General features: G+C 36.5%; 1 protein-coding gene across 1 annotated transcript in view; it reads left to right on the forward strand.

The window, feature by feature from the left end:
- LOC106938846 (corticotropin-releasing factor receptor 1-like) overlaps positions 1-6,665 on the forward strand; it is an 82,043-nt gene extending 75,378 nt beyond the window's left edge. Inside the window, exons 11-14 of the mRNA XM_015021036.1 lie at positions 2,289-2,374; positions 2,565-2,700; positions 2,961-3,002; positions 5,808-6,665. Coding sequence (XP_014876522.1) covers positions 2,289-2,374; positions 2,565-2,700; positions 2,961-3,002; positions 5,808-5,948 — 405 coding nt within the window. The 3' untranslated portion in view covers positions 5,949-6,665. The remainder of the gene's footprint in view (positions 1-2,288; positions 2,375-2,564; positions 2,701-2,960; positions 3,003-5,807) is intronic.
- Positions 6,666-19,741: the final 13,076 nt, after the last annotated feature.

The raw sequence follows: 19,741 nt of genomic DNA on the forward strand, positions 1-19,741 counted from the left end.
CTCTTCGCAGCTTTTATTATCAGCACTAAAATGATGTCCTGCTACAATGAATTAATTCAGGATGTTATTAAAATTGTTAACATCAGCAGCGATGCACGAGGTTAGCAGAGCGTGTGGTTCTGGAAAGACCGGCATATGTATCTGTTCCAGCCAAGGTCGGGTCATCTGGCACTGGAAAGTATTCCTGTGGCTATTTTTTGCCTCTGTGTTACATCATCCCCACCTCTTGCATGAGCTATTGATTTTGTCATTCGTCACATAGTGGAAAAATAATCTCAAGTAGCACTTCAGATTCAAAGTAGCTACAGTTTTTTATCTTTCATTATTATGTACTGCTTGCATTATTCCATATCTTCCCGCTGCCAGTAAATCCTCCAAAGTCTTAAAGAGCTCAGCACCTCATTGTGATGCAGATCTTGTCGACGTGAGGTGACACGCACCTCAACAACCTACCAATGCAGTTATTTCCAGGCAACACCATGCAAAGCCCTGAAGAGCGCCGGGTTGTCCGATGATTCACTTCGCTGCAGGTGTTCTGCAGAATTGACTAATTTAACTGATAAAACCACAGCAGGATGGTCAGGTGGAGCAGGACTGGACCTTGCAGGATGTTAGCGAGATCTTCTGAGTCACATTGAGCTCCTCCTTACTCCCAGTTATTGGACATCCCAAAACTATTATTAGACTAAAAGTTACAAAGAGATCATGACATGTTATTATTGTTTTGGTGTTGAAGTTGTGAGCGGTCCATCATGTGGGACTGTTTTAATTGTGTGGATAGAAATTTAAAGCGGAACTAACCAAGCTTAGTTGCATTTCTTTTAAGAATTTACTGTAAAGCTCTTGGCACCACAATATATATTAGATCCCACCTGGCGTCAAGGTAATTGATGCTCCTTTTTCTAAAATAACTGAAGAAATTCCATGTCGTTCCATTCTAGTTATATTAGCTAGTCAGCCGGTTGAAAAAATGTCTTACAATTTTACTCACTTATAAGAAGGACACTTTTGGCTCTTTAACTTCATGGTGTAGAAACTAAATAAGTGCCACTCATCACTCTTACTATTGTAATCTACAATAACATGACGAAGTTAGCTATCAGAGGAGAAAGCATGACTCGTTAATCAGCTGATATTAGATCATTATTTTACTCTATTTTACTTTCTGCTTGGTGAGAACAGCCAAAAATTTAATATCTTTTTGTATTAAAAGAACTGCTACTAAGTTTAGCACATTTTCATTTTAAGATTTTGCATGTGCCTACAATTAAAAACAAAATAACAATAAATGTATGTTATATATAAGAATACTAGAACTGCAGACATCATTATGTTGTTGCATTTCTTTCTCTGAAATAAGACATATCAACTTTTTCTTTTTTTTTCTTTTTTTTTTTATGTTTTGTGTTAACATTGTGAAACGGCAGAGTTTTTGCTCAAGGTTATACAGTTAGAATCTCGTAACAGGCCAAGCAGACTTTTCGCATGAATAAATAGTGTTCCATGTTCAGGGCTCTTGCACATAGAAATCAATATGATTTGCACTCCCCCATGGAGACAAGGACAGAATGAATGCTTTCCGTTTGCACATATAGTCTTGGCTTTTGCTGGTCACTAGGAAGTTAAAGGATTTCAATTTTTCAAGGTTTGTAGATGAAGAATCTTTTTAAATGTCTCATAGTCTTAAGATCTGCCTTTGAAATTCTTAAAGCTATGTCATCTTGGAAAGATCCAGCACATAGTTTTCCTAAGATGCAATGCAATGCACAGAAAATACACGTTTTTAAAAGTAGCTTAGACAATTTAAACAAAACTATATCTTTCTCTGTTTTCTCGTGAATCCAGAAGCTCAACATGTCACTTTTCCCCTCTTTCCTTCCATGTTAAAAAAAAATTAACACCAGCTTTCAGTAGGCTTTCCCCTCAATCTGCATGGCACAGAAACAGCTCCATTCATTAATAATTATTCCTATTTGCCTGTAAATTATACAAATACATATAAAAGGGAATGTTTTTTTTTTTTTTTTTTTTGTTTTTTTCCCCAGAAAAAGCAAGTGCATAATGCCTTAGAGTAATTTGGAGAGCCAGTGTCAGAGCAGAACAGTCCTTAACAGATTGAAATCTTTTTTGAAGTTTTTTCTTTTATAATTTTTTGGATTTTGCAAGTAGTTTTCAAACACTTTTTACCACGTTAAGAAAATAAAAAAACAAAATCCCAACTTGAGGTCAACACTAAGATGCTAAATTTCTATTTGATATTCACCGAGCTGCCTTCGATTTCCCCACAGATCAATTTCATCTTTCTCTTCAACATAGTGAGAATCCTGATGACCAAACTGCGAGCCTCTACGACGTCCGAGACGATCCAGTACAGGTAGATTTCCTGTAAACCTGCTGCTGAACCTGCAATAAACAGGCTTAAGAGATGAGCGCGCCTTGAATTATTCATGTTTCGTCCTCCGTTGGTGGTGCCCGGACCCTGAAGGGCCTTTTAGCGTGAAGTGAAACACTGAGCCCGAGTCTCTCTGTCACGGCTGCCTGATCTACGTTCTCCTCGTCTGCAGGAAAGCTGTGAAAGCAACGCTGGTACTCCTTCCCCTCCTGGGAATCACCTACATGCTGTTTTTTGTCAACCCAGGGAAGGATGAAATTTCTCAAATGGTCTTCATATATTTCAACTCGTTTTTGGTGTCCTTCCAGGTAGGATTTATCCTGCATTCAACAAAAAACAAACACACACACACAAACGGAGTGTAATGGCGTCTCTGTGTGGGTGGATGTATCATTTGTCTGATTTATTTCAATGTAATTGTAATGAGTGCAAGAAGGGGGAAAAAAACGCTGCTGAGATGATTAAATGTGCGACATAATCAGCTGTATAAGGGATTTAACCAGGATCAGGGCATTGATGATGATGTTTTGTTCTCACTTTATCTCCCCCCTACCCCTCCTCTCTGCAGGGCTTCTTCGTGTCAGTGTTTTACTGCTTCCTAAACAGTGAGGTAAGCAGATTTACACTGGCTTATTGATTTAACATATCAACGTTTTAAACCTCTTCCCTGATGCAGGAGCTTAATGATATTCCCTCTCCTCCAGTGCCTCCGCTCGGCTTTTGGTGGCTGTTTGCTGCATGTTTTCGCAGCTTGAGGAAAATGTATTTAGGGCACAATTAAGCCTTGTGATGTCCCGACATAAGTGACATCACTTTCTACGCTGTATGACACTGTCAGCCCTAATTTGGTCCCAGGGGGAAATCAGGGGTGAAACCAACTCAGAATAGAGCTGGGACGTGCATGCAGGGAAATACGTTGCTTTTTATGGTAATGTTTGAATAATTAGCAACAGTTTACTTTTTTTTTTTTTTTTTTTACTGTATGCAGCTCGGTAAACAAATCAGTTCTGTGCAGAGGTTTAGAGCAGTAAAAGACTTAGATTCAGGACTTACCTGAAGGTCTTACAAGCCAACCAGGTGTGTGCAATTATTTTTTCAAAGGTCCTTATGAGTAATTAAATTATTTGTTTTTGAGGGTCGGTTTATTGGTTGAAAAACTGTTAGTAATCCTGTTTAACACAAATAGTAAACCAGGCAAACAAATGGCAGCCCCTCAGTGCGTTTAAGCAACAGAAGTTCAAACCAAGCATCAGAACTGAAAGAAATCGTGAATTTGAATGAATCCTGATTGTTGAGGCAAAACAGACTAGTCTAAATGCTTCAGAAACTGTTGATCTACTGGGGTTTTCACACAAAATTTGTCCCTCAGATTAGAAATAGCTGAAAAAGAGAGAATAACCAGCAAGCTAAAGTTTTGTGGACCAAAAGTTTTGTTGATGTAAAATAACAACCGGAAGTTTTATTTTAGATGAAAGAAAGGCAAAGCCAGTTTAAATATTCACTCAATAGTACCGAAGTATGAGGAATAGCAACCTGGAGCCCCAACCTGGAGGCCCAACTAAGAATTGGTTGGGGACCAGATTATCATTTGTCAGAATAATCTACCGATTATTCTGAGAAAGATATTGGCAGTTTTCCTGCGACGTCAGATTGTTTCTCTGCCATCAGGACAGCTGCAGCACACATACCGTCATTCACCGAGCTCGAATGATGGTACACGCTGCATGGGGGACGGCTGCGAGCACCGCATACACGAGCATGACTGACTCTGCTAAGACTTGGCTCGGAAATAGACTGGGAGCTGTGCATTTCTACAAATGGCAGTAGGACAACAGAGAGTAGCCAGAGGAGCTTGTTTTTTTTTATAGATCATCTGTCTCAGACTCTAACGTCAGGATACAGGGACATTTGAAACAAATGTGTAAAAAATACATTTCTATGAAAGTTACCTGTATCTTTAAAGATTCCACTGACATAAATACCTTAGCCTGTGTTTAGAGATGCGTGTTGTTACCTTTTCCACTTAAAAATCAATTGATAAAATGTTTTAAAAATTGTTCAAACTCCTTTCAGATATTAAGGTTCAACAGAAAATTGATGAATTAAGTACAGTTTCTAATAGATTTTAATCTCAATCAAATGACGCTTTCTAAAGTTACAATCAATGTACCCTCGCTGCTAATGACACCTTAATAACTCCAGCTGAGCCACAAACCAGCCATGAAGGCAAACGTCAGTCAGAAGGATCCAGCTTGGTCTGGCCTCGGAGCTGAGCGACACAGATTAATCATTACAAGTTATTCCTCAGGCAGAATGTTGATGTAATATCTCCTTCCCTTCAGTTACCGAGCCTCTCTGCGTGGTAGCTGGCTGGATGATGAAGGAATATCTCATCATGAACTGACATCTAACTCCCAAACAAAGGGCTTAACCAGCATGTGTAGCTTACAGAGGATATTGATTTAGTGTTTTGTTACAGGCTGACGCTTGTAGGGAAAGCGGGGGGGGGGGAAGTGGAAGAGATGAACAAAGGATACCTGCAGTCACATTCAAGAGAAAACGAAAACATTTTTTTTTTTTTAACTAAACATGCGCGGGGTTAAAATATCTTATTTCAGGCCCAAAGCCCATTGAAATTTTAGATTAGTGTACGCAGGGGGAGCTGTAAAATATCCAATGTTCTGTTGGAATCAACCACGTTTTATTTACTTTTTAGGCCTGGCCTATTTAGTACTTCACAAAAAATACAAGGTGAGAAACGGGCATAAACGTGAAGCATGCCACAGGACAATGGAACAAGGGAATCAAAAATAACACTTTTGAAAAGATTTGTCCTTAATTGGAACTTTAAAGCACTCAAGAAAAATATGAAACAAGACTCAGTAGACTGAGTTCATATCCAGGTTAATGTTCAGGGAACACTTATGAGATTCTCCCACCACCATATCTCATTAGTAAGCCGGTACTGGTACTGGTGCTTCCTTATCACAAGCACCTGTGTTTTGTGTTTCCACCACTCCAAGTAGGTTCTATTTCAGCACCAACTCTTAGCTGGGCCAGAGGAAAGAGCCTCTTCTTTTTTTTTCTTTTTTTTTTTTTTCTTTTTTTTGCATAGAGCCATATTGGCTTTTTAGTGTTTAGGTTATCTTTGTTATAAAAGTTGTTTTATTATCTGAACCCAATAAGTGTGACAAAAAAAAAGAAAGCTGTAAGCGGGCAAATACTTTTTCTCACAGTCAGGTATTGTATTGCCAAAAAAAAAAAAGCATATTAAATAAACCAGCAACTGTCCAATTACACACCCTTGAGGAATCCCTTGGCTGGTAACCTCATATGTTTTTGGTGTTTTTACATGAATGTGACTGCTAAGATGTGCAGCTTGGTCGTTTACTCCTGGGTCTGGTGTTGGTTACAGGTCCGCTCAGCAGTACGGAAGCGGTTCCACCGGTGGCAGGAGCAGCACTCGATCCGGGCCAGGATGACCCAGGCTATGTCCATCCCAACTTCACCTTCACGTGTCAGCTTTCACAGCATCAAGCAGTCCACATCGATATGAAACAAGAAACCAGCTTTACCCTGCATACTGGGACAAACCCTCCAGCTATCATTGTCATCGTGTCCCACCACCTCAGCGAAGTACACTAAAAAAAAACCTCTGAGCAGGGACAAAGAGACACCGCATCGGTCTCCTAAACCTCAGGGGGGACATTAAACAGACTTTCTGGAGAAAATGGATGGTGACTGGGGGAAAAGGACTTTGCAGACTTTGCATTAATAAAGGTTGGTGGATCAAAAGATCAGGGAGCTGATCTGTATGACCTGAAGTTTCAGTGTGAATGTACAGCACACCATTCAGTTTAATATTGGCTTGCTGTAAAAAAAAAAAAAAAAAAAAGCATCTGGTTTATTCCTGCCTGCATAATTTAGCAATCATCACCCGATAAACCTTGTGGCGCTTATTGGGAGTCAGTCCCAGGGGACTCTGCATCCTAAAGGCAGAGACAAAGTTGTTAAATATTCAGAGATATATACATATGTTTGTTTTTACAGTGATCCTTTTTTTTATTTTAATTTTTTTTCTTATGTTGTACTGTCATCCTTGGTTCTCAGTTCGGTGAAATTGTGCTTCATTCATCAACTTTCCAGGAAGGTTGAATACATTCCGTTCTTTTACCTGAAGAGTTTTGTTCCACAGTAATTATTTAATGCTGTTTAGTGATAATTTTATGATAAAACAGCTTCTTTTATTTTTACAACAAGCTATCAAGGAGTTTAAAAAGAAAAACCGTAATATATATATATATATATATATATATATATATATAATATTTTTTTTTTTTTTTTTTTTTTTTCCAAGAGGAAGATCTTATGGGGGGAAAAAACTGAAAGATACGGAAGGAACAGTTTCTCTGGATATTTCTGATAACATTTATCACAAAGTAAAAATAAATCACTAAATTGGTGATGATTATAAGGTTTCAGAGGAGCTGTGTCTCCAGGGTTGATGAGGTTGTTTGAATCCTCATGGGAAAAGACAAAGAGCTAATAATGGAAGACAGTATCACATTAGTGCAGTCCTTTAACTTTGATAGATGCTCTTTCTTGATTATCTGCCCCAGATATTTTGCCAAGTAATACTAAACTCTTCACTGCTTCTGGTACAGACTAGAGTAGTTCAAGAAGTGCTTGGCCTGCTGGTATGGCCAAGTTTCTGGTGTATGTTCTTGTTTATTGATATGGTCACAAATCAAAAAGCTGTGGTTATTTTACACCCTTGATTTGCTGTAATTTTCATTACACGATACACATGTTATCTTTTTATTGTTAATACAATTATTTAATTCAAGATCAAATCAAAAATACTTATCTGACAGGAAAATTAAAGGTTGTTGCAACTCAAGACATTAAAGCATCTTCAAAGAGTTGTTGTGAATGGTAGTCCTGAAAAGGTCTTCAGTAGCAGTCAGTCTTGCAACAAATCTGAAAAGGCTTCTGACTGAAGATAGTTGATGCATAACATTCTTATTAGTCATGACATGCTAATAGCTCAAAGCCAGGCATCAGAGATGTTACTCCACAGTAACATGTCCAGGACAACACCATGAGTTGTTGGCAAGCTCTGATTAGCTGAGAAAAATCTATCTATCGCATTCAATTTTGATTGTCAGGATAAAAAACATTTGTAATATCTGCACTAACTGACCCTCTTTCAGTTCTCTGTAACAAGCTGACAAACTGTAAGCACCCTTTTCCAAACGTGCCTATCACATTTGGGCTTTGCCTACTTTAACAATACACTACCCGGTTCCAATCAATACTTCCCCCCATCATGGTTCTTGGCTTATGATACTTCCTGTGTTTTACTGTTATTGCATTTCAGCGTTGGTTAAACAGCCAAGACTCTCAATGTGCTTTCCAATTCCAAACAAACTTTTTGGTCCATACACTCATCTTTCCAAGCAGCTGCTTCCAGTTCAAGCCTGGAAGCAGCTAAAAAAATTTAGTTTTCTTCTAGTGTTTATTATTTTATTGTACAGTTGTTTTGGGCTCTGGGTGAATCCATTCCTTTATGACTTCATACTCATCTGTAACCATTTTGTCAGAACCTACTTCCATTTTGTACCCAATGCTTAAAAGTAGTTTTGTGTTTGAAATATGCTGATGATCCTAAAAATATTTATATTTGAGTTATAATATCAACTATCAGGACGTGTAGAATATTTTACATTATTCTACACCTCAGTTTATTGTGTTTGTGATCTAAACAGACGTGGTGAGAAGCTGGGGACTTCATTACATTTTTATTTGGAATTGGAATTTATTTTAGAACTGATTTTTTATTATTATTATTATTATTATTATGTATTTTTCATGATCTACTCTTGTTTTGCTATTAAGAAATGTGTTTATGTGAGTAGTGCAGTAATTTTTCATATGAGAGTTAGCAGTTCCATCAGGGATTAGAACCACAGTCCATGCAAATAGGATGAACAATACAAAGTATTCAGAAAATTGTATTTAATTTATGATGATTTGTCATGATAAGTCAAGAAATTAAGAGAAATAAACAGATGGTTAATTAAATGGCTACAAAATGATTTAAGGTGATAAAATGGAAGGAGAGGACAAAATGGCAATGTGTTGTTATGAACTAGGGACAAATTGACCCAGAGCCAAAATTACGGCCCAAGATCAAAACAAACAAAACTATGGCCCAAGAAGGCTACTGATATCAGACTATCATAATCAAGTTTGTATGCATTGGAAAATAAACTATAACTGTCAACCTGATAATGACATCCTATTATATTGGAAACCAGCTCCTTTTTGGACTCTAAAAGTCTAGTATGAAAAGAGAAACACTACAAATATTAGAAATGACAAGGGGGTAAAATTACCATCACCATTTGTCAAAAAAGCTGACCAATAATGATTTGCGACACCGTTAGTTACTTGTGGCATGTCAGTGTAACTTAAGGTCTGGAAATCATCTCCAGCTACACATGACAGGTGACCCTGGCGAAGAGAAAAGCCACTGGATACATTTTTAAATATAAATAGTTGATCAAATTGTCTAATTGATTTTACTCTATGATTTGCTTTAGCTGATCAAAACATTTTCACGAAGACATATCCATACCCAACAGACATGCAAAGCACTAGCAGTCAGCTATTAAGATGTTGTGCTAGTACAACTTGCCTGTGATAAAGCTGAACATAAGACATTCAAAGTTTTGTAACTATAGCTCGTGTCACTTTAAACAAGTGTCATTGTTTAATTTGTGGCTTATTTTTCAAGAAAAAACATTTTAAAAAAAATGTTGAAGACTGCTTCCACACTCAGGGTCACATTTGAACTTTTTATCCAATTGAAATCCACCATTCAAACATCACAGATTACCATATCTGTGAAGTGATTGGCTGCAAGGGATCATGCTACTGGAGCTGGCCAATCAGAGCAGGATAGGCTGGAAAGGATCGATTTCCATAGCAACAGGGAACAACTGTATTTGTGTTAGGTTGTTTTATTGAAACTTTACAGCTGTTTCTTGTCCACCTGATGAATGTAGAAATGTAGTACTTAGTTAACAATAAATAAATAATGTAAATCAACCATCAATGTATATATAAAAGACATTTAAATATAATTTTAAGATTAGCACATTGATATATATATATATATATATATATATATATATATATATATATATAATGTGATTTTTTTTTACAGAGAATCATGTACGTTTGGTTTCTTTTGACAAAACTCTTCAGGAGTATTTCTGGTATTTGGATCTTACCTCTTGGTTGAAATACAGTCATGGTAAAAACAAAGTGCACCCTTTTGGTAATTTTTAAGTCCTTCTTATAAAAAAAAAAAAAAAATCTAGTTTTCCCAAGTTTCTGAAATTATTTATCAGGCCAGAAATGGATAGAAACATTATTTAATAAACAAACAAACAAAACAAAACAAAAAAAAACACTTGTTGCTTCTATAGGACTTAATAGGGAAAGTAGAACCAATGCCCACCATTTTACAATTATAGAAAAAAATCCAAGGACTGTTAAAATGTTAAGGATAGGAGAGCGTCTAGAAAAGACTGAACAAGTGCAGCTTGAAGGACTGCAGTAGAAGAACCTCATCTGCAGTTTGTAAAGTTGCATCTGAACAAACCACAAGACATCCGGAACAATGTCATTTGTACGGATGAAACCAAAGCAAAGATATTTGACCGGTGGCAAACGTTTAAGGGAAACCAGTTACCACATATCATTACAAACATCTCGCATCAACTTCCGAGCCCGTTGGTGGTGGGGTGATGATTCAGGCTTTCTTTGCAGCCACACTCACTTCGTTAACCATGAACTCCTGTTTACACTAAAATTTGAGAGTCAAATCAAGCGGAGCAATCCAGTGATGATGAAGGTGGCACTTTCATCCACAACTATGTGAGACACTAATAAAGTCACACAGAAAACAGCTATTTTGTTGCTAAAGGAGCTTCTGAAAGCTATTAAAATGTGTGGTGTCCCTAGTTTTTCACCACAACTTCACAATTTTGGCCAATTTGTTGATAAATAACAGAGGAGGAATCAAAAAGGGTATTTTTGTGCACTTGTACGTAGATTTGGACTTTGACATTTCATTGTGTCCTGATACAAAAAAAAAACGTAGAACCGAGTTGGGGGTGTGCTTTCTTTTTATCTGGACTGTAGATTTTTTTTGCTGCTAAAATAATTTTTATTCCACTATCTAAACTTTAGCCCTGTCCAGCTCTTGTTTGCTAAAGAAAGCAGAAACACTGAACCAAAACATTCAGAAAAAACCAAATAATACTAGCTGGAAGTTACCAAATTCAACTAAAACGTCGAGTTATGGTATTTGGGTATTGATTGAAAACGTTGAGACTAACTTGATAGGTGATGGGACGGTTTGTGTTTTGGAACAAAACTCCTCAGCCCAACAAAGAGACTTAAAATTGTGGCTTGTACATCAGCAAGATTAGGAAGGCAACCACGTTCACGTTCATACCAAGTGAATTTTTGTGACGTTTGGTCCAGTTGAAAGCATGAGACACGTAAAGTGTCGCACACTGTGTTTACTGGTCAACTGTAAATATATAAATAGCAGAGCTGGGTTGCTAAAATCCAGGGGGGAGCAGTCACGAATATAAACCAAAAAAAAAAAAACACAAACCACACACTGTAAGTCATGGAGGCACATCAACAGCTCACAGTTCACATTCCGATGATACCAGTATGCCTAGCACCTGTGCATTCTTAAGAACTGCTGTTTTACTGTCAAAAATGTAAACAAAACTCCTGTTGTTTTTTTGGTTTTTTTTCGTCATCTTGCAGTTTTTAATTTAAATCTCTTGCAAGTGATTTGTGAACTATGGCTTTTAAAATGTCCAACTATGTATAACTTTCTGATGCCATCATGATGTCTGTTTTTCCAAAAAAAAAAAAAAAAAAACCCATCATCTATTGTAGCTAAGCAGCCATTTTGGGCCAGCTTTGGGAGGGGAAAATTGATTCACTCAAGAGTTATAGCAATGGGGGAAACAATTGTTTGTTTGATCTGCTGGTTTTATAATTTAGCTCACTGCCAAACAAATGGAGTTATTTGTTGTTATGTTGGTTGACTTTTAATTTGGAAAGAGAGAATATCCACCCAGACATTGTGGGGATTGAAAACACATCTGACCTAATGGGTTCAGGTACCTTTGCTGCCAATCTTAGCTTTAAGACATTTTAAATAGCTGGCCAACATGATCAGATACATCTCTTGAAGTATTTTTCACCAAATCCTCCTCAAAGCTCGACTCCCCTCAAAGGTTTTCTGCAGAACTGAAGTGTGGAGACTATAGCTATAGGCCTCAAAATGCTTCTTTCTTAGTCACTGCTTTGTTGCCATGATAGTATCTTTTCAGTAATTTGCCATGCTCGAATGCCCACCCGTGACTCATCTTCATTGTTCTGGCTGATAGGGAAAAGTTACTCCTCCAAGATGCTGCGGTACAATTCATTGACTCCAGTGTGTCAATGTTAATTCTGACTGCACATTCAAACTGACTTAGTAATGGTCTTTTACCTAAAATCTATTAAAATTTTAGTCATCTGTTGTTGTTTTTTAATCATCTAAATTTCCTGTGACTTTAACTTACAAAAATATGAAATCATAGCACAAATACTGAACTTATATCTGATGGGGTTTTATTTCCCTAAAATATTTTAGTCCTGTTTTTATTAATTGATGAAAATATCAGTCATGTTTGTTGTAGGAAAAAAGGCAGCTGACAAAATATTTTTTGTCATAGTCTTAGTTGGCAAAAGTAACTTTGCAGTGCATTGAAAATGTCCTGTACTCTTACCAAAAAAAGCACCCTAAAGCATAATTTTTACAGCTTAAGTTAAAGTCTTATCTGACAACAGAACTTGCACATAATAAGCCCTTGTTGAGTCATTTTATGCCTCTCATATTTTCAGATGATTGCATTTTCTTTCTGGAATATTTTCTTTCTTTTCTCGTCACATTACAATAAAGAGAATTACAAAATTTGAGTCCAGAAACCTATTGCAAGACAATTGTTTCTTCCATTGTGTGCGTTATTGTTACATATGGGGAAATAGGCTGGTGAAAGTCATAAAAAGTCTATTTTCTTTCACGTTCAGAAGTTTGAAATGACCAGGATTAAGCAACATGATTTGTGTTATTATTTATTGTTATTTATTTGAAATTGTGTTATTTTCATGCTTGGGGAAAAAAAATGTTGAGATAATAAACTGTGTCGGATCCAACTGAATGAGAAAATGTCGCTCAGATTTTTATTTATTTATTTCTCTTTCCGAGACGCAAAAGAAAAACACCAAACCGTGCTCAGGTTAACTCTCCCGTTTTGTCCCGTTTGTCTCCTTGGAAAAAAGCAAATAAGACGAACACTTTCAGTGTGTGGCTGTCTCTCTGAGGAGGAACATCGGCTTTTAGATAAGATCTTTCCGCCCAACTGCACAGTCACTATTTTTTTTTTCCCATAACCAAGAACAAGAGATGCTGCAACAGGGTCAGAGGAAAAAAACAAAAAAAATAAAATAAAACAAAAGGGAGGGGGGGGGAGAATTGGTGAGAAAAAAAATTGAATATGACAGTGTTTATGACTGTTTTCTATGGGATTTCAGGCTTGTGGCATTGTATAATGCTTAATTGGATGTGAACTTCCATGTGAACATTTTAGGAGAACAACAGGGTTAGTCACTGCTGATTGCAGCTTCAGGGCAGGCTGTTACTCTCTACTTACACATCTGTGTTTACCGTCAGGGTTTTCCACCATTGGGAGCTCATCAGCTTTACATTTTTTTCCAGTCAGGATCATTTGGTTCCTCATCTTATTAGTGGTTTTGATGATTGCATAAAGACTGTTTATGAAGAGCACAGCATGATTTATTTTGTTTGTTTGTTTGTTTGTTTCTGTGATGAAGATGCTTTGTACCATTCATTTGTACAAACTCGTTCTTTAAAAATCACAGCTGTAACCTCATTTTTGTCTTTGTCACAAAAGACTGAAGCAGCCTCCTTGTTGTGAGGATGTTTGTCTGTGTATCTTGTGGTCAGAAATTACCCCCGGACAGAAATTAAGGATCATCAGTCTAAACTGATGATCTGCGAGAGTAAACTAAAACTAATTTAGTTATAATACAGTAGTACAGATTATGTGAGGGTAGTAAAAATACACCTAAATCTGTAAATAAATCATTAGTCCCTATGATGGAGCTCCAGACAACGAGGATAAAATGTTTACAGCCGCTCGAGATCAAGGATCAGAAGGAGACTGCATGAATCAGTCAAAAAATCTGAACTGTGACCTGGAAGCAAAGGAATGAAAAAAACTTCAACTCACAATCGAAGCTCTGAGCCGACCTGATAGGGATAACTATTACCGAGCATAGAGGGGTGAAAATGTAGATCCATGAAAATTCTTTCTCATATGTACAGAGCAAAGACTTTATCATAACCAAACAAGGTATTTAAATTCGTACCTCTTTGAATGGATGTATGATTTATACCTTTTTTTTCCCCAAAGAAGACAGCCTTGATCTTTTACAGTGAGCTACAATTCTCTAGGATTTTCAGAGTTTTACTTTGGACAGCATGTAAATTGTTCCATTTTATGCAGTCACAGCTACATGACGGCTGCAGAATCTTTTCAGACATGTTTGGGATTTATGTATTATTGTGTGTGTGCACGTGTGCAAGTGTGTGTGTGTGTTTAGGTATATATGAATAGAGGTGTGCACATTGGGTAAATATTTACTTTACAGATTTGTTTTGTGTACATTTAGCTAAAGTAGATGAATTGATTGATATAAATTTATTTTACAAGGTTTTTTTTGTATATGTTCAAATGTGTGTGCATGTGTATGCATGTATGTATGTACAATATGTTTTTATAGATGTGTGCTTGTGTTAATGTGGATATGCTCAACGCAATGGTTGTGACATGTCTGGAATGAATCCATAAATGAATGAATGAAGTGAGTGTAACTCTGTGCAAGTGGCTTCTCAAACAATTCAGTTTATTTCTGAATACTTCAGGGGAAAGATTATCTGCAGACTGATGCATCATCACTGCAGAAGCTTGAAGCACAGAATCTGCGGATGACGAGGCCTGTCTAAATGTTCTAAATGGTTCATATCAAATGTTAAGCCGTTTAATATTGAAATTCATGGGATACGAGGTTTCTTTGGAAAGCCGTTGAGCTCCTGAGTGTGCAAATGCAACATTAAGGCAAGCTTTTGTTATCTTTACATAAGGAAATATGAAGAATTAAACTAAACGCTAGATCCGAATAAGATTCTGTGGAGAGACTTGTTGTTCCCAGATGCTCTCTACAATCTGAGTGAGTGTGAGATATTTTGCGAAGATGAATGGATAAACAATTCGGTCTCTTGATGTGTAAAGCCAGTAGAGGCAAACCGCAAAAGACCTGCAGACGTAATTGTGTGTAAATGTAATTCAACATGGCATTCACCCAGAGGTGCTGATATGTGGAATAGCATGACATGACTTTCTTTGATCCTCATCTGTAAAAGAATTTGAAAACCATTTATCGCCATGGCAGCTGTTTTCAGGGCAGATTAGCACAGAAGCCCAACCATCCAAACATTGTGCTCCAGAGAGTAAGTTTAATGCTAAACAACTTAATGTCTGTAAACACTGGGCCATATGGGAGTTAGACGGGTATTGTCTCATCACAGAATCTATTGTTTACTCCCCTCCTGTGCTGTGCTGACACATCAACTCACAGAGAGTTATTCTCCCACGACAAATTTAATATTAACAAGAAAATGCTTGTAACATGATTCCACATGTTCCTGTTTGCAGCACTTGTATCAGTTACCAAAGATTCCCCCAATGAATGAGCTGAAATAAAAAAAACAACGATTGAAACAAATATAGTATTTTTAATTGATTGATTAAAAGTTGCAAATAAAAAATAAAAAATCTGAACAGCATTGCATGCCCTTTGGATTCAGCCCTTTCTATTCTGACACCGTGAATTAAAAGTGCAGAAAATATGTCTTACTGTTCTCTAAAGGAATTTTATAGAGTATTCAAATAATTTCAAAATAATTTATCACAAAAGTAATCTGTTGATAGTTGAATTTTAGAAAGTAGCTTCTCTCTCACACTTAGGATACCCTGAGAAAAACAATTTATGTGCGAGCCTTTTGTTTCATTTTTATTATTCCACACCTGGTGGAAGTTAGGGAGGCTTTAGAGATGCCAGGAGGTACCACAGGAAGATAAGAATGGAACTCACCCCTTGGTTCAAGGTTCGGTCTTTGTCAACATCATAACTGAAGATTTACAAAGCTGCTGATGTGATTCAGAATGTTTTTTGTATTTTCTCTTAAGCCCCATATCTAAAGCAACCTCCAATTAAGTTGCAGAATAGAAACATGAAGGAAGGCAGTGATTGTATTGAACCCCAAACAGAGAAAATTGGTTATTTTATTTGCTTGCGCAAATAATTACAAAGTAAATGTAATCAAAACAAAACTAATTTCAGTTTTTGAAAACTGGACACATGCAACTTTCTTGTACCAGTTAAGCTGTCCTCTGGTCATAATGTGTGTCATATCTCTGCACTACGAGCCTGATCTGAATCACATTGAAATGCATCCAAGCTGACAAAGAGTAGCACCATAGTCATGCTGTGTAAAAACCTGACTTGAGGGTTCATTGTTACATAACTGTGAAAATTGTTTGGATTTTAATTATCTGATTTTGACTGTTTATCATTTTTTAAAAGCAGGTTTGTATTATAGTATTGAGGCCCGACATTGGCCTATAAGTGAAAATAAATATAAATAAAACAAAAAATATATATTCATATCAGGCATTATTTGTGTAGTTTTTAAAAACGTTTTTTTTTTTTTCAAAGGAAATAATTTTATAACATAATTGTAACATAATTTTATTATGTAAAGCTCCTTGAAATGCCTTGCTGCTGAAATGTGCTATACAAATAAAATTTGATTGATGATTGAATAAAACACTGTGGAAAGACATAATTCAGACAAAACGAAGCTCAGATGTGTAGTTAAAGGAACACTAGATGGCGCAAAAGCAACTGGACCTCATAAAGGACGCTTTCCGGTCAATCTTCACTCAGAGGTTTATTTTTAACCAGAAAAAGGATTGCTTTAAATCATTCATGCTCAGCTTTTAAAACAACACTTCAAACAAAAAAGCTATGCCCTTTATGATATTTTTATTTTGGTTTATGAAGACATAAATAATAAGTTCTAGTTTATTTTCATGCAACAGCTGCTGTATTTCTTCTGTGTCTAGTGCACAGATATATTAATTCACTGGAGAAGTAAGGTGGTGTACTACAGGTGTAGTGGTGTAGTAGGCTATAATGATTTCAGACTGTGGAAAAAAAATAAAACCAGTAAATTTTTGAATAGACCACAAACATTCCTGTAATGATTTAAGATATTTCTGTGGAAAAAAAAAAAATCAAAAATGTTATGTTGTTGGAAAGACTATAATAAGATGTCAGCCTAAAAAAGAAGCATTTCTGTGGATGTCAAGTGGTACTATCACTGTGTAATTTAATCTAATTGAAGATCATCAAGCTAGCTTTTAAATCTGTGATATGCCAGTAAAAATCAGTAAAATCAGAAAGTGAGTAAAATAATACCATACCATACCAACTTTATTTATAAAGCACTTTAAAACAACCACAGTTGATACAAAGTGCTGTACAATTTAAGAACACAACATAATTGTACATCAGCCTTTGAATATTTGAATCCTATAACTTCACTTGTTACATCACCAGACCATCTCATAAAATAATACATTTTAACATTAAATAACTAAAACTAAATATGACTGCTTGATTCTGTAAAATTTACCCGGGTTTCATTGTAAAACATATGAAATTCATTGAAAATATTCTATTGGTTTGCTTAGCTTTAATTAAGTCGGTGTCATGTCATTTTGGATATTGATAAGAACATAAATCTATTTGTAGAACTCTGTTAAAGATCAAATATCAGGTAGTCTGAAAAGACGTCTTAATCAATGGCAACATATCCAAGTCAGAACATGACATTTCTATAAGTATTATAAACTCAATTTGACCAACAGATGGCAACACATTTTGTTAGCCCAGGGAGTTCAGCATATTCATTGACAGATGCGACCTCTCCAGTGTATACAAAATCTATATGAACACATGAGAAAATTGCAGCAGCAGCAACAAAAGAACAAAGCAGATGTTCACATGTCTTCATGAATCCACAGAGCAATGCTATAATGTCAAGTCATGTAAGGATTTATTTAAACAGCACAGTTGTGCAAAGTAACACAATGTGCTTTTCATCAAGAACAAAACGCTAAAAGCAAATGTAAAAACACAAAAACTAACAAGATTACTAAAGCTGTTGACAGTTTTATGAGATTGGTTTAGGTTAAATGACTCAAAGTGAAGCAGGTACAGGTACTGAACGACTAAACAGTGAGTCGTTAACGGATCTTAAGTTCTCTTTAATGTTAATTATTTTAATGTTACATAAGGAAGCAAATTATATAGATAAAAAAGTCTGATGGAATAATCAGACTTTTATTTATAGAGAGCTGGTAAATCCAACAAATGGAGAAAATAACTACTGTTGTAAATATTTTTTATTTACAGTTTTAGTTTTAGAGAACAAGAGCTGTCTGGCACGTGTTATTTCTTTAATGCGTGGATGTAATTTGACTTTCTCCGCTTTCACTCGGCATGACATAAAGTCTCTCTTCTTCTCTTGAATAGAGCTTTAATTCCAGAGTTGAGCCAGGAGTTGTTTTTGGAGAAACGCCGTATCTTATCTAGGGCCACAGTGTTGTTCACACAGAAGTTAATGTAGTCAGTGATGCAGTCAGTGATGCTGCCAATGTCCTCCCCATGAGGAGGTTAGAGTTTCCCCATACAGTCGAGCAGAAATAGTCCTCTTTACTCTATCTAGTGTTTATTAATTGCAACTACAACTATGTGCTTCGTTTCTCTGAGTTTGAATCTTGACTTCCTACAAATGAGTTCCTTCTGTCTCCTCAAACCATCTCTCTGCTGTTCACTGATGATCAACACCAACATGTTTTAACATACATACAAAGAAAGGACCATCAATGACATGAATAATTTGTTCGATATGCTGTTTTAAAAAAGGGGGCATGAAGCTTTTTCAGGATAAAAAATAAATCACTGTCCTTCCTTAAAACATGTGTGCTGTCTTTGCTCCATCTAGTGTTCATTAATTGCAACTACAACTATGTGCTTCGTTTCTCTGAGTTTGAATCTTGACTTCCTACAAAGAAGTTCCTAAAATGGGGATTTTATTTCTTTTGAAAAAAAATAATTTTGATAAAAATACAGACTAATAATGATGCTTGCTGTGTGTATACCCATGTACTAGTCTCTGTAGGGAAAGTTTTCCCTATTCATCACTTTCTGTTTGATGATTCAGGTGAGCTCTTGCATGTACAGCCTTGTCTCATGTCACCAATCGCATCTCACTGAGATCAAGATCTGGACATTGGCTTGGGCCAGGACTTCTCAGCCAGTTCTTGTTAGATTTGTATGCACATTTCTGATTTCAAAATCATTCCCAACAGAACAATGAGATGATTCCCACTCTGAAGAAATTCCTTAACAAGAGCCCAAACTCAGGGAGACAAAGGATGATTAAGGAGTGTACAAGCAACTATATGTCAAGATTCAAGACAGCAAGGAGAAGAGCAGGATGAAACTGGAGAAGAAGCTACATCAGGACAATATTAGAGATGCATAATCGGGGATGAAGAATATCACAAGTTTCAAGTACAAGGAGGCCCAGACACATAGATTTTTGGACAGAGCCAATAAACTGAATAAACATTTTTCAGCAGGTTTGGATGAGAAACAAGCTCAGAATCCTTCTCTCCTGTCCACAGCAATGCAGACCTCCCATGCTCCTTTGACAGATAGGTTTACACCTTAATCGTTCACTGCAGTCATGGATCCTGCTGCTCTTCCAAATATGTCTTAGTAGATTTGGAGCCAGGGAGTTAAAAAAATAATGTCAAGACATATCACAAAAACATATGACGCTTATTAAACTCCACTGGTAGTTTAATTAGAACTGTGTGCTGTGGCCCAGATTAGACATCATTGAGCATTCAACAGCAAAGACTTCAGACGGTTCTGCTGTTAAATAAATTTGAAGTGAACCTCATACTCACTGCAAAGCAGATCTGTGATGCTGTGGGCTGGTTTCCATTTCAAATACCTGAGGAACCTTGTCTTAAAAGCGTGACG

This window comes from Poecilia latipinna, unplaced genomic scaffold (assembly GCF_001443285.1).
Source record: "Poecilia latipinna isolate Pla-1442-1.1 unplaced genomic scaffold, P_latipinna-1.0 Scaffold84, whole genome shotgun sequence".
In the NCBI taxonomy this organism is placed as follows: Eukaryota; Metazoa; Chordata; class Actinopteri; order Cyprinodontiformes; family Poeciliidae; genus Poecilia; species Poecilia latipinna.